Here is a 13958-nt window from a genome sequence, read left to right as displayed (position 1 = left end):
GCTGTGTCTCACTTGGGTTTATTTTTGCTTTTGTTGCCTGTGCTTTTGATGTCAAAAAAAAAGAAAATTGCCAAGACCAATGTCAAGCAATTTTCCCCTTCTTTTCTTCTAAAGGGGTTTTGTGGTTTTAGGTCTTACACCTAAGTCTTTGATACACTTTGAGTTGCTTGCATGTGATGTAAAAGAGTGGTTCGATTTCATTCTTTTGCATGTGGATATCCAGTTTTCCCACCATTTACTGAAAAAGACAATTCTTTATCAGTAGTATTTTCTTGGCACCCTTGTCAAATATTACTTTACCATACATATACGTATGTGTTCATTACTGGACTCTCAATTCTGTCCCATTGGTTTATGTGTCTGTTTTTTTTTCCCCCAATACGATGCTGCTCTGATTATTATGGCTTTGTAATATAATTTGTAATCAGGAAGTGTGATGCCTCCAAATTTGTTCTTTTTTCTCAACAATACTTTGACTGGTTCAAGGTCTTTTATGGTTATATGCAAATTATAGGATCATTTTTTTTCTATTTATGTGAAAAATGCTATTGTAATTATGATAGGGACTGATCTGAATCTATTGATTGCTTTGTGTGGTAAGGATATTTTAACAATATTAACTCTTCTGAGCCCTGAACATGGGATATCATTTCATTTATTTATATCTTCTTCTATTCTGTTAGTTTTCAATATACAGATCTTTTACCTCCTTGGTTAAATGTATTCCTAGATATTTTATTGTCTTTGATACAGTTGTAAATGAGACTTAATTTCTTTTACAGATAGGTTATTTTTAGTATATAGAAGTGCAACCGATTTTTGTACATTGATTTTTGTATCCTGCAACTTTACTGAATTTGTTTATTAGTTCAGTTTACTGGTAGAGTCTTTAGGGTCTAGTTGAAGGCATAATTCCAGAAACTTGGACAGTAAATTGTGGCTAATTTTGGTTAATTTCAGCTCTTATCATGGTATAGGCTATCCATCCCTGATCCCCTGACCCCCAAGACTATAGCAGGCAGCCGTAAATGAGTTCTAGAGAAATGTATACGAAGCTTACAGAATCCAAGGTGAGCAATAAAGAGTCTGTGCTTCAATATTGGGGATCTGTGCTCAGATTGCTGATGGCTGCTTGTTATCACAGAGGTACAGAAACAGAGGCAGGGGCCACTGTTTCAAGCCCCACAGACAATTGTTGCAGCACCCTTACCCTCCACCTGAAGTGACTTCCAGGGGATTTAAAGAGAACCTTTTCTTCCTCCTCCTCCATTCTTTTTTTCCCTTTTTGGAAGCCAGACACTTAAGGACTAGGACACTTAAAAGCAACCACATATAAAGGAGAATTTTAAAAGTTACCATGTATGCCCAGGGAAATGTGCAGGCCCAGAAAAATCCAAATGTGCAGGCCCAGAAAAATCCAAAAAATCCAAAGATGACTGTAAGTTTACACCTTATTTTGATCCTCATCACAGAGACTCCCTACAACAAACCAACAAAAACAGCAAAATCAGGGAAAGAGTGAAAACCTGACCTCTAGAAGAACCACATTGTGAGATTTAAATGTCCAACCTTTTTTTAACATTAATTTCATGTGTTTATTTGGTGCACTGGGTCTTAGCTGTGGCATGCAAACTCTTAGTTGTAGCATGTGGGATCTAGTTTCCTAACCAGGGATTGAGCCCAGGCTCCCTGCTTTGGGAGCATGGAGTCTTAGCCACCAGGCCATCAAGCAAGTTCCCTTAACTGTCCAATCTTCAACAAGAACAACAACAACAACAACAACAACAACAAACTACAAGGCATACAAAGAAAGGGAAAATTATGGCCCATTCAAAGGGAAAAAGTAAATCAACAGAAACAGTCCCTGAGAAAGGCAAGAGGGTAGCATTAATATAAAAACACTCTAAACAACTGAAACTTTAAGACCTTATGCTAAGTGGGATAATCACAAAAGGACAAATATTGTGTGATTCCACTCATACAAGGCATTTAGAGTAATCGAATTCATAGAGACAAAAAGGTAGAATGGTGGTTGCCAGAAGTTGTGGGTACAGAGTTTCAACTTTGCCGATAAAGTTCTGGAGACAGTTGTGTTACAACAATGTGAATATGCTTAATGTTACTGAGCTCTTTACTCAAAAATGGTTAAAATGGGAAATTTTATGTTGTGTATATTTACCACCATTTTTAAATAGTAGTTTTTAAAGACTTTGGGGAAAAGAGCAAAAGATGACACAGGCCTCCATGTTGCACGATTACATTGAGGCACCATTTACATAGACCACACACTGAAGGAGCCTCCCTGGAGCTGGCCGACTTGGCAGCCCTGCAACCTCAACTCTCCTAGCCATGGCAGCAGACGTTGCTAATCAACCACAGACCCCACTCATCCAGCACCAAACTCTTAAAATCCTCTACACCGAGCCCCAGGCAACCCCTGTCACTTCCTCAGAGCTGATTTATGTGATGTCAAGTATTTGCCCTCCTTAGCCTAATGACCTTCTTGAGGTATGTCTGACAAAAGAGCTGGGGACACAGATATAGCAGACCTGGTCATTCCTTTATTGGAAGTGGTATGCATTGTTGTACTCTACAAGCTTGTGAACCCAAAGAGATTTCAAGTTGAAGATTCAGTTGGTTTTCTTTGAGGTCGTAATGGCCCTGAATGAAACCACGGGTATGACAACTGTGCCAGCGCCAATAGACCTGGATGATGCGGACAGCATGGAGCAAACGTAAATAACGAAGGCGTATGCACCACATGCGGACCCAGGATTGTAGCTTGACCACTGCCCATTCTTGCCTTGCGAAGGCGTCGAGGGCCACCCGTCGCCTGCTCTCCATCAGTAGCACCAGTTTCTGTTTCCACCAGCACTGAATGATCCATGCTCTGAGAGCCGCGTGCAGCAGCGTCCTGCGCACCAGAGTGCCCCGCCACCAGGCCTGAATGGAAATAATCGCCTTGCTTTCTTCAGTTATCACAATTCTTACTTTGGGGCCTTAAAAGAGAAAACAGGGGACACTTAAGAAACTCATACGTTTTGGCCCTAAGTTGTGGCAGGAAGAGGCCTATTTCTCTGACGTTCAGGAGATCTGTTGTGAGCAGCAGCTGCACCTCGAGATCAACTAGGTGTCCTGCTTCTGCCACTCTCCAGTTAATGGACATAGGTACCTCATCTTGTCCTCGAGCCTCAGGGTCTCTGTCTGTAAAATGGAGGTACACCTGCACTTGCAACCTCGCCCAGTTTTGCATGAACCTGGTTGATCATCTACAGCAGGAACACCCTGATCTAAAAGTGAAAGAGATAGGCATTTCACCTGGAGCTGACCACCTACCTGAGAGCCATGACTCTTCCCTTCAGTCACCTCTCATCTGCTGGAAGACTGGAATTTTTGCTCTCCCTGCCACTCACCTCTGACCTCAGGTTAAACCTGCCTGCTGCTTCCCTCTGCCTCACCAAAATGTTAAATGATTCCTGCACCTCACACACTTTAAGCTCTTAACACCAGTTAACACATGCATCATTACAAAGATACATGAACATCATATGTGCATGCACACACACACCCCAGTCTTCCTGCACATCGGTCTTTCCATTGCCCTAACACAATCCTCACTTTGAGTCTCTCAACCCTGTGAGGCCTGGAGTCACACACTTTGCCCTCCTCCTTAGCGGACACCTTGGCTAGACTCTCACCCTAAGGAAGAAATAGGGGGGAAAGACAGCCAAGGAGAAGTCAACCCCTCTCCATTTCCTTCTCTGTGTGGTGGCCATTCGTCCCAGTTTGCCTAGCATATCCTGGGTCTATGCCTGCTGTCCTGGCGTAATGTTGCTAAGTGCCCCTTTTACTCCCTGAAGCATCTGTCTTTGGAAAATAAATTATATGGCCACAGAACTTTGAGTCACTCCGCTCTGGCCACAAGGGCCAGAGATAACACAAGTCAAGGCTCTCCCCAACACAGTATCCCAGATCCATCTACCCAGGGAGGGGTGGGAGGGCAGTGGCAGGGGTGTGGGTAGGGTGTTGGAAGTGGAATCCCTTGCTCTCCTCTCCTTTGCTCCTTCAAGCTGTGTTCTATCAATGAGACTTCTTCGTAACCTGTGATTATAATGTGGAAGGTTTGCTGTCCTGATCAGAGTTTAGAGAGAAAAACGTGAAAGTAAGGGTGCTCTCCCCACCACTAGATGCCAAGTCACCCACACACGAGGCTTCCTGGACTTTCCTAGGGTCTCAGACATGAGAAGGGATCCCATTCTGAGGGAACTATGGGAGATATACCCAGCTCTAGAAAGCTGGGGTAGATCTACCTCATAAGATATTAAATGCCCATTGTTTGGGTTGGATAGTCACACCCCATTAGGTCTTAACTCTACTAAATTACCCATGGTTAAGGGCTAGATGTTCCCATCGCTTTCAGGTCTGCAGTCCAGCCAGTGCTCTGGCCGGAAGAGATGGAGGAAAGGAGAGAGCATGATGTCATAAGGGCAGCTATGACTCAGGCACCAGAATGACTCCCAACGGCTGAGCCCCTTCTAAGGAAAACTTAAGAACCTGTCCTTTCTTTCCTACCTAAATGAACACAGTCCTGGTTACAAAGAAGAACACCTCAAATACTGACCCACTGACGCAAAGGTATATAACGTTGCTCATTAAAGCCTGCCTGGTATTCGTTAAGAGGGTTTCAGTTCATTTATTTTTAAAATTTATTTTATTGACGTGATTGATTTATAATGCTGTGTTAATTTCTGCTACACCGCAAAGTGGTTCAGTTATATATAATATATATACATTCTTTTAAATATTCTTTTCCATTATGGATCATCATAGGATATAATATATAGTGCTACACAGTAGGACCTTATTGTTTATCCATGCTATACATAACAGTTTGTATCTGCTAATCCCAAGCTCACAGTCCGTCTCCCCACTCTTCCTGCTCTCTGGTAACCACAAGTTTGTTATCTATGTGAGTCTGTTTCTGTTCCATAGATAAGTTCACTTGTGTCATATTTTAGATTCTGCATGTAAGTATCATATGGTATTTGTCTTTCTCTTTTTGACTTACTTCACTGAATATGATAGAATTCAATTCATTTATTTTAATGGTTATTTTTGTTTGTTTGTTTGGCTGCGCCACATGGTAGCTGTCACATTTAGGATCTTTGATCTTCATTGCAGCATTCAGGATCTTTTAACTGTGGCGCGTGGGATCTGGTTCCCTGACCACGGGTGGAACCGGGCCCCTTGCTTTGGGAGTGTCGCATCTAAGCCAGTGGACCACCAGGGCAGTCCTGATTTCAATTCATTTAAACAATGGTATACCAAATAACATTTCGAAGCAATGAGTGTGCTCTCTATGTACTGATATAGAAGAGTGTACAAGGTTTAGCAAGATTAGCAAGTTCATCAAATCAAAATGAACGAAATAATAGCATAGATTTATACACATATCTTGTAAAGGTATTATTTTAAAAGGTGGTAGAAATTAGGAAGATATCCACAAAAATTAACAATGATCATCTCTGATGAGCATATCAGAGTTGGGGGAAGCAAACTGCCTTGCTGTGGCTAAGCTTCCTATGACTCACCCATCCGTAAGTCTCCTGGTTATCAGGTCCCTGGGAAAGCAAGAACTGCACAGGCCAGAAAACCCCTCAGACCCCTAGGACCAGCCAGGACACACATCTCAGGCTCAAGTGGCCTCAAGCACTCTTCTATCATCTTCTTTTTTCCCTGAGGACCTCAAGGTCGCAGTGAGGAGATGGGGGGTCGGTCAGACACTGCACAAGCAGGACCCCACTGCCTGTTGCTGGCCTCTGAAGACCCACTTGGCTCTAGTGAGGCCCTGGTCCCCTCAGGGTCACAGCCCCAGGGGTCACTGAGAAGTGCATGGCAGTGTGAAGAGGGGTGTGGAGGATGTCGGTGTGGGGCTGGGGGAGAGCAGTTGAAGAGAAGAGGAGGAGGCCATTGAAGGCTGAAAGGGAGCGTCAGTGTGAAGTTAGCAAATGGGAGAGTGGGAAGAACAAGAGTAAATTGGAGAACGGGGAAATAGTGGAGTACAACGCATGGGACAGTGACAGTACAGGAAGCATCTGTTTGAAGATAAAGGTGTTGGCCAGACCCCTGGGAGACCCACATCAGTTTAATGCCCCCATTAGTCTGCCTCCATAGTCTAGCCCCTAGTCACCACTGTCCCTGATGACATTCACCCCACTTCACAGATGAGGAAACTGAGGTGCAGAGACCTTACAACTGATTAGGGAAGAGGCCAGGGACTGGGGTGTTGGTGGATGTGGTGACCCTAGAAGCAAGGAGGGTGTTGGGGTTTTGAATGCTACCAGGACCTGCTCAGACTCGAGCCAGTGGGCAGGGAGGAGCCTCCTCAGGGGCTGAGGAGCAGAGGGGTAATATCATCCAAGGGGAGTTTTTGCAGATGTGCTGGCTTGATCATGATGAGGGTACATCTCCTGGGGCTGGAGTAAGGGACATAGCACAGGAAACAAAACACAGGCACCCCTCAGGACCACTGTGGGTGACCCACAGAAGTACCAGCATTCTGGGGTCTCTCCCCATTCTCCTACCCTATCCCCACCATCCTCTGCCACCTCTACCACAGTTTCCTTCTAGAGGTTCTCAGTAGATCCCTTCTGGGAGGGGCGGAAAGAAATAAGGAGGAGTCAATGAGTGTCAATGGGATCAGCCCCTTGAATATACTGCTAGCCGCAGAGCCTGAAGGAGAAGGAAAGTAGGTTTGCTGGTCCTAGGGGCCTCACAGAGGTCCCCGGTATTATATAAATGGGTCAGCAATTCAACTCTTCTCACAGAAGACCTAAGAGATGTGGGTTTGATCCCTGGGTCAGGAAGGTCCCCTGGAAGAGGGCGTGGCAACCCACCCCAATATTCTTGCCTCCAGAATCCCATGAACAGGGGAGACTGGAGGGCTACAGTCCATGGGGTTTCAAAGAGTCAGACAAGGACTGAAGTGACTCAGCATGCACATTCGCACTCCTAATGTAATTATTGGTAGTAGTTTCATGTATACACATTTTCCCTTCTTTTTTAAAAATTTTGTAATTGTATATATTTATTTATGGCTGTGCTGGGTCTTCATTTCTGTGTGGGTTTTTCTTTAGTTGCGGTGGCTTCTCATTTCAGAGCACAGGCTCTAGCGCACTTGGGCTTCAGTAGTTGTGATGCAAGGGCTCTGTAGTTGCAACTCCTGGGGTCTAGAGCACCATCACAGTAGGTGTGGTACACGAGCCTAGTTGCTCCGTAGCATGTGGAATCTTCCCAGACCACAGATCAAACCCATGTCTTCTGCACTGGCAAGCGGATTCTTTACCACTGAGCTACCAGGGAAGCCCCAAACATTTGCATTTGATTTTGATGGTAGGGAAATTTTGGTGCTCTTAATTGGGCTAAACATGATTCCCCTCCCACTCTGACTGCCAGTTTGTAAGGTGTGTAATTGTAACTTTCTTTCCTTGTTCTTTTGCTAAGGCTGAATTTTTATGCTACTTGACATTCACACTGAAAGATGAGGATTATTAGCCCCACTTCACAGCTCAGGGAACTGGGGCTCAGATAGGAAAAATGACATATCCATGGCCACACAGCAGAGAGTGGGGAAGCCATGTTGGTATGACTTAGCTCGGTTTGATTCCAAAGTCCTTGCTCTTAACTCTGAGTCACTGAACACAAGAGAGAGGGAAGTAAGGGGAGAGGAGACAGAAATCCTTCAGAGCAAGAGAGAGAGACCAGAACCTGAGTGAGACACAGGGGCAGGACACAGAGGGACAAAAATTAGGAAAGGCACAGCTCAAACCCCAGTGCAAGACAGGGAGCTGGAGCAGGAGACCTCTGGGAAATGTGAGCTGAGGGACCCACTTGCCAGGGCAGAGGAGATGGAGCGGGGATGTAGGTAGGGTTTCTGAGCTTGCAGCTTGGATGGGGAATAACCCAAGACCTCAGACCACCTCTCTCTGCAGGAAACCATGAAACAGCAGTGCCTAGATGGGCAGAAGGAGAGCCTAAGCTTGACCTCTTAATTGGCCCTTTATCAATACTTAGGCCCCAGTCTAACCCCAGGTAGCAGCTTGTCACAAGAAGGGACTGTCAGAGGACCAGTTCTTGCAGAAACTGGGGGAGAGGGTGAGGGAGACCCAACTTCTGCCTTCTCAGCTCTGGGTCTGTAATCACCTAGGGGCTGACACTCATCAGAAGGTTCAGTTAGAAGTGGAATGCCTTCTTTTCCCACCCCCAACCCCAAGCCTCTGGAGCCTCCCACATCAGTAAGGTCTGGAAGAGAATGAGTCTAAGCCTCCATTCAGGGTCAGAGAGTGAGGGACAGAGTTTGAGGTAGGAATGAGGACAGGGGCCATGCACTCTATTTTCAGTTTGGGGTTCAGATTCTAACTTGGAGGCCAAGTGTGAAGTTACAGCCCCTAAAGTGAGCAGGGAGCTATTGGAAGGGGTCGTTGAAAAGACATACTGCTGCTCACACACAAGATAGACCTGGGCAATTGGATCCCCGTCACCCTCTCCCTTTCCTTGGAAGAAAAGCTGTGATCAACCCAGATAGCATATTAAAAAGCAGAGACATTACTTTGCCAACAGAGATTTGTCTAGTCAAAGCTATGGTTTTTCCAGTAGTCATGTATGGATGTGAAGCTGAGTGCCAAAGAATTGATGCTTTTGAACTGTGGTGTTGGAGAAGATTCTTGAGAGTCCCTTGGACTGCGAGGAGATTAAACTAGTCAATAATCCTCAAGGAAATCAGTCCTGAATATTCATTGGAAAGACTGATACTGAAGCTGACACTCCAGTACTTTGGCCACCTAATTCGAAAAACTGACTCATTGGAAACGACCCCTGATGCTGGGAAAGATTGAAGGCAGGAGGAGAAGGGGACGACAAAGGATGAGATGGTTGGATGGCATCAGTGACTTGATGGACATGCATTTGAGCAAGCTCTGGGAGTTTGTGATATATGGGGAAGCCTGACGTGCTGCAGTCCATGGGGTCGCAAAGAGTTGGACACAACTGAGTGACTGAACTGAACTGAACGCTGCCTCCATTGTCCTTAAAGTGTATGATCTACCCACCATCCCCACAGTGAGAGGCATTTTCAAGGATGTAGCCTTGAGAGTAATGTGTTATTGAGAATATCTGGATGGTATATGTGGCTGAACCCCATTAAGGCTTCTATATAAACTTTCAAAATGCTGGCAAGCAAGTGCAGAACAGAGATCTACTTGTCTGTGGCTGCCCAAGACAAGCCTTGTAATTAAGTTCCCTTGCTTACTAAATCTGCCACCTACTGATCTGAGGTAGTTTGCCTCTTCCGTCTTTCCTCGTCCTCCATTTACAGGGGTGGGGTGGGGGGCACAGTTTATGAAACAACTGGAGCCAGGATCAAGACCCTGGGGTGGGTGGGCCCCCCTCAGTCATGAGGATGGAAGATCATGCCCGGAGCAAATAGACTGGGGTGAGTGAGTTCCTGGCAAATGTGCTTCTGTGTGGAACAACCCCACCCCTGCCCCAGGCTTCCATTATACCCAGCCTTGGGGAGAGGCACCATTTCCATTGAATAAACATGAGTGGGGCTCTCTGAGTTGGCGACATGGCAGGTCTGTACTCCCAACTTCCCTGCCTATGTCGGACATTGCTAATCAATCACAATCTCTGCTCAATCTGGACTAGGGCTCAGAATCCTCTTCCTCAGAAAACCTCAGCGCCTCAGACAACCTGTGCCAATTCCTCAGAGCTAGCATGTGAGATGCTAACCATTTGCCACCCTTGGCCCTGACATCCTGGAGTTTTATCAAGCAGAGAGGGGCTGGGTAAAGACCACTTCACTGCTTTATTGGAAGGGGAATACACTCCGTCACAATGCAAGGCCCTGAGCCCAGCAAGATCTCGAGTTCGAGATGTAGCTGGTTGGCCGTGACTCTGTAGTAGCCCTTGATGAAACCCCGGGAAGTGCAGGAGTGGCACCTCCAGTAGGCCTGGATGATGCGGGCGGCACTGAGCAGACGGCAGTACCGCCGACGGATGCGCCACATGCGGACCCAGGACTGCAGCCTGACTGCTGCCCACTCCTTCCGTGTAAAGTTCTCCAGAGCTGCCCGCCGCCTGTTTTCTTGCAGCCGCATCAGCTTGACCCTCCACCAGCTCTGAATGATCCACACTCTGAGCGCCGCGTGCAGTAGCGTCCTGCGCACCAGGGTGCCCCGCCACCAGGCCTGAATCTTTACTGCTTCTGGATCACTGACTGGACGCTTATTTTGGGGTTTTGTGACCTAACGAGAAAAAAAAAGGAGACATTGAGAGGATATTCCCCACCCACTTCAGCCCCAGGATGTGCCACAAAGGGTCCCTGATACTCTATGAGCAATCACTCCTCCTCTGAACCTCAGGAGCACTGTGCAAGATGCTGGCTGGACCCACAGGCCAAGTAGGTGTCCTTTCTCGTTCCCCTCTGGTTAATGGGCATGGATACATCATATCGACCTCTGAATCTCAGAGCACGCATCTATAAAACGTGAGTATATGTGTCCTGGTTAACCTGAATTTTAAAAAATTAATTAGTTTTAATTGGAGGCTAATTACTTTACAATATTGCAGTGGTTTTTGCCATACATTGACATGAAACAGCCATGGGTGTACATGTGTTCCGCATCCTGAACCCCCCTCTCACCTCCCTCCCCATCCCATTCCCCAGGGTCATCCCAGTGCACCAGCCCTGAGCACCCTGTCTCATGCATCGAACCTGGGCTGGTGATCTGTTTCACATATGATAATATACATATTTCAATGCTATTCTCTCAAATCATCCCACCCTCGCCTTCTCTCACAGAGTCCAAAAGACTGTTCTTTACATCTGTGTCTCTTTTGCTGTCTCACATATAGGGTCATCATTACCATCTTTCTAAATTCCATACATATGCATTAGTATACTGTATTGGTGTTTTTCTTTCTGACTTGCTTCACTCTGTATAATAGGCTCCAGTTTCATCCACCTCATAAGAACTGATTCGAATGCATTGTTTTCAATGGTTGAGTAATATTCCATCGTGTGTATGTACCACAGCTTTCTTATCCATTCGTCTGCTGATGGATATCTAGGTTGCTTCCATGTCCTGGCTATTGTAAACAGTGCTGCGATGAACACTGGGGTACACGTGACTCTTTCCATTATGGTTTCCTTGGTGTGTATACCCAGCAGTGGGATTGCTGGGTCATATGGCAGTTCTATTTCCAGTTTTTTAAGGAATCTCCACACTGTTCTCCATAGTGGCTGTACTAGTTTGCATTCCCACCAACAGTGTAAGAGGGTTCCCTTTCCTCCACCCCCCTCTCCAGCATTTATTCTTTGTAGACTTTTGGATAGCAGCCATTCTGACTGGCATGAGATGGTACCTCATTGTGGTTTTGATTTGCATTTCTCTGACAATGAGTGATGTTTAGCATTTTTCCATGTGTTTGTTCTGGCTACCCAGTATTACATGGGTCAAGTTGGCCAACCTTAGGCTAGAATTCCATGATCAGAGTGTTATCAAAGTCCACTTGAGACTGCCCACCCTAACCAGGATCTCTGACTCTTCCCTTCAGACCCACACACCTACTGAAGAAATGACTTCTCTGCTATCCTGCCCTTTCATCCTTGGTTCCAGCTCCAATTCACAACCTGCTCTCTTCCTCTGCAATGTCATAGTGTTTAAAGTTTCCCCCATCCCATAAAATACTGCCTCTCATCTCTTCCTCATCTTCACTTCTCTTGACTTTCAAACTTTAAATGTTAATCAGCAAGCAAATATACATGCACACATGCTCAAACACACACACACACACCATTAATTAAACCCAGCTTCTAAATAGAATATTTGCCATTCCATTCCATAAACACAACTCCCACATTCGCACTCCCAGCCCCATGTCATCTGGGTGAGGGGATCATACTGCTCGTGATCTCTTATCAGCATCATCCACTCCCTTTGTTGCTGCTTTGTTCTCTTATTTAGCCTTTTTTAAAAAATGGGAAAGGGGGACAGACAAGAAAGAGTTTATTCCTGTTCTTGGCTCTGGAACATACCAAAGACACTAGCCACAATATTAGGACATAAAGCCCGGAGACATCCAAGTCAGGGCTCCTCTTACCTCTGCCTCCTTTGACGTCGGCGATGGTTTTGAGGGTACACTTTTCTCCATCAACCCGTTATTCTCCTGAGGTTCATTTTTAGTGTTTTTATCAACTGTCTTAGGCTGGTCTGTCTCCTGCAATCAGCAGATAGAGGAAAGGCAAGAGTGAGGCTGCTCTCCATCTCTCTCCAGTAAGCAAGCCACACATCTCTAGTATACAGGGCTTCCCAGAGTGGTCAGAAGTTAGGGGGAGTTCTCTCACCCTGAGATTCATGGGGACATCCCCAAAATGCCCAGTGTGTCAGTCTCTGTCTTACTCACCATTGGTTCCACATGGATTGGGTGTAGATGGTTCAAATCCCCTCAGGTCTGTGTTCCTCTAGTCATGGCATGGGAGAAAAGAGTCAGGGTGGCAGACCTGTGATGTCATAAGGGCAGTTATGACTCAAGGACCAGCATGGCTCCCAAGAGTTAAGCCCCCTCCAAAGAAGAGGCAACAGTGCTATCCGTTCTCTTCTGCTGGAAACAGCCAAAAGCAAGACACTGGAAAGAGTGGCCCATTGATATAAAAGTGTATAAAGATAGTCATTGGTGACATCCCCAGTTGGTAAAATCGGGCATTGATCTAATGGTTTATAGTCCATTTATACTATAGCCTATAACATAACTGTTGAAAAATAATTAATTTTATCTATATGTGCTGTTGAGAAAGTGTATCCAAGATGTATTTGTAAGTGAAAAAAGCTGAACATCGTTATGATCCCATTAGATGAGATATAAAACCATCATCGGATGGGATGGTAAAAAACCATCAAGGTGTATAATTATACATATATGCTATCAATGCAGATAAAGAGGGAGAAAGGTATGTACACCAAACTGCTACCAATGATTACCTTAGGAGAGAAGAGTTGAATTGCTGACCCATTCATACAATACGGGAGAACTCTCTGAGGCCCCGAGGACCAGCAGACCTGCTTTCCTTCCTCCTCAGGCTCTGGGGCTGGAAGCATATTCAGGGGGTCGATCCCATTGACGCCCTCACAGACCCCTTCCTTTCTTCTCTTCTTTCTGCTCTTCTCTGAAGAGGTCTCCTTAGGACTTCTGGTAGAGGTGTAGAAGAATGGTAGAGAAGATGGGGCTGGAGAAGGAAGCTCACCTCCATCATGCTCGCCCCAGGCCCCGTTCTTGAATCGTGTCCCCCTTCTGCTCCTCGGCCCCTGGGGCAGCTCCTCCCTGCCCACTGGATTGAGTCTGAGTCAGTCCTGGTGGCATTCAAAGCACCAGTATCCTCCCTGCCCCTAGGGTCACTGCATTCACCAGCACCCCATGCCCTGACCTCCCTCCTGCTTGAGTCTCCCTCCACCCTGGGACTCAGCCCCATTGTTTGCCGGGGCTCCATGCGTGCACTCATGCCTGTGTCCTTAGAGTGCAGGGACTTTAATTTCTCCCCTCACTCCTCAGATACTCACGGATCCAGCTATGAGGAGCATGTGTTTAGTGACCATTCGTTTATCTCCTTTTATGAAGTATTGGTTTAAGTCTTTATTCCACTTTTATTGGGTTGTTTGTCTTCATTACTGAGTTGTAGAAGTTCTTATACTCTGGATATGAGGCCTTTGTCAGATACATGTATTGTAAATGTTCTTCTCCCCAGTCTGTGACTTTTTGAGTGCTGTCTTTTGATGAACAGATGGTTTTAATTTGGATGAAGTCTGGTTCTATCAATATTTTATACTGAGTGCTTTCTCTGCCCTAAGAAATCTTTGTCAACTCCAGGGTCACAAAATATTTCTCATGGGTTTTCTTCTAGA

The 13958-nt window shown here is 45.8% G+C and overlaps 2 protein-coding genes across 2 annotated transcripts; both read right to left on the bottom strand.

Annotated features, from left to right (window-relative positions):
* Window positions 1–2553: 2553 nt before the first annotated feature.
* IQCF5 (IQ motif containing F5) lies at window positions 2554–5595 on the bottom strand. Its single transcript, XM_065935031.1, has 2 exons — window positions 5592–5595; window positions 2554–2999 (listed from the first exon to the last, which is right to left on the bottom strand). Exons 1-2 carry the CDS (start codon window positions 5593–5595, stop codon window positions 2554–2556), a joined length of 450 nt encoding a protein of 149 aa, XP_065791103.1.
* Window positions 5596–9857: 4262 nt separating this feature from the next.
* Window positions 9858–13312, bottom strand: IQCF1 (IQ motif containing F1). Its single transcript, XM_065935029.1, is given in 4 exon segments — window positions 9858–10304; window positions 11965–12027; window positions 12163–12279; window positions 13304–13312. Coding segments are annotated over 4 exon segments (636 nt in total).
* Window positions 13313–13958: the final 646 nt, after the last annotated feature.

This window comes from Muntiacus reevesi, chromosome 4 (assembly GCF_963930625.1).
Source record: "Muntiacus reevesi chromosome 4, mMunRee1.1, whole genome shotgun sequence".
Classification (NCBI taxonomy): Eukaryota; Metazoa; Chordata; class Mammalia; order Artiodactyla; family Cervidae; genus Muntiacus; species Muntiacus reevesi.
The sequence above is the reverse complement of the archived record's forward strand: the minus strand, read 5'-3'. Positions and strand labels throughout refer to the sequence as shown.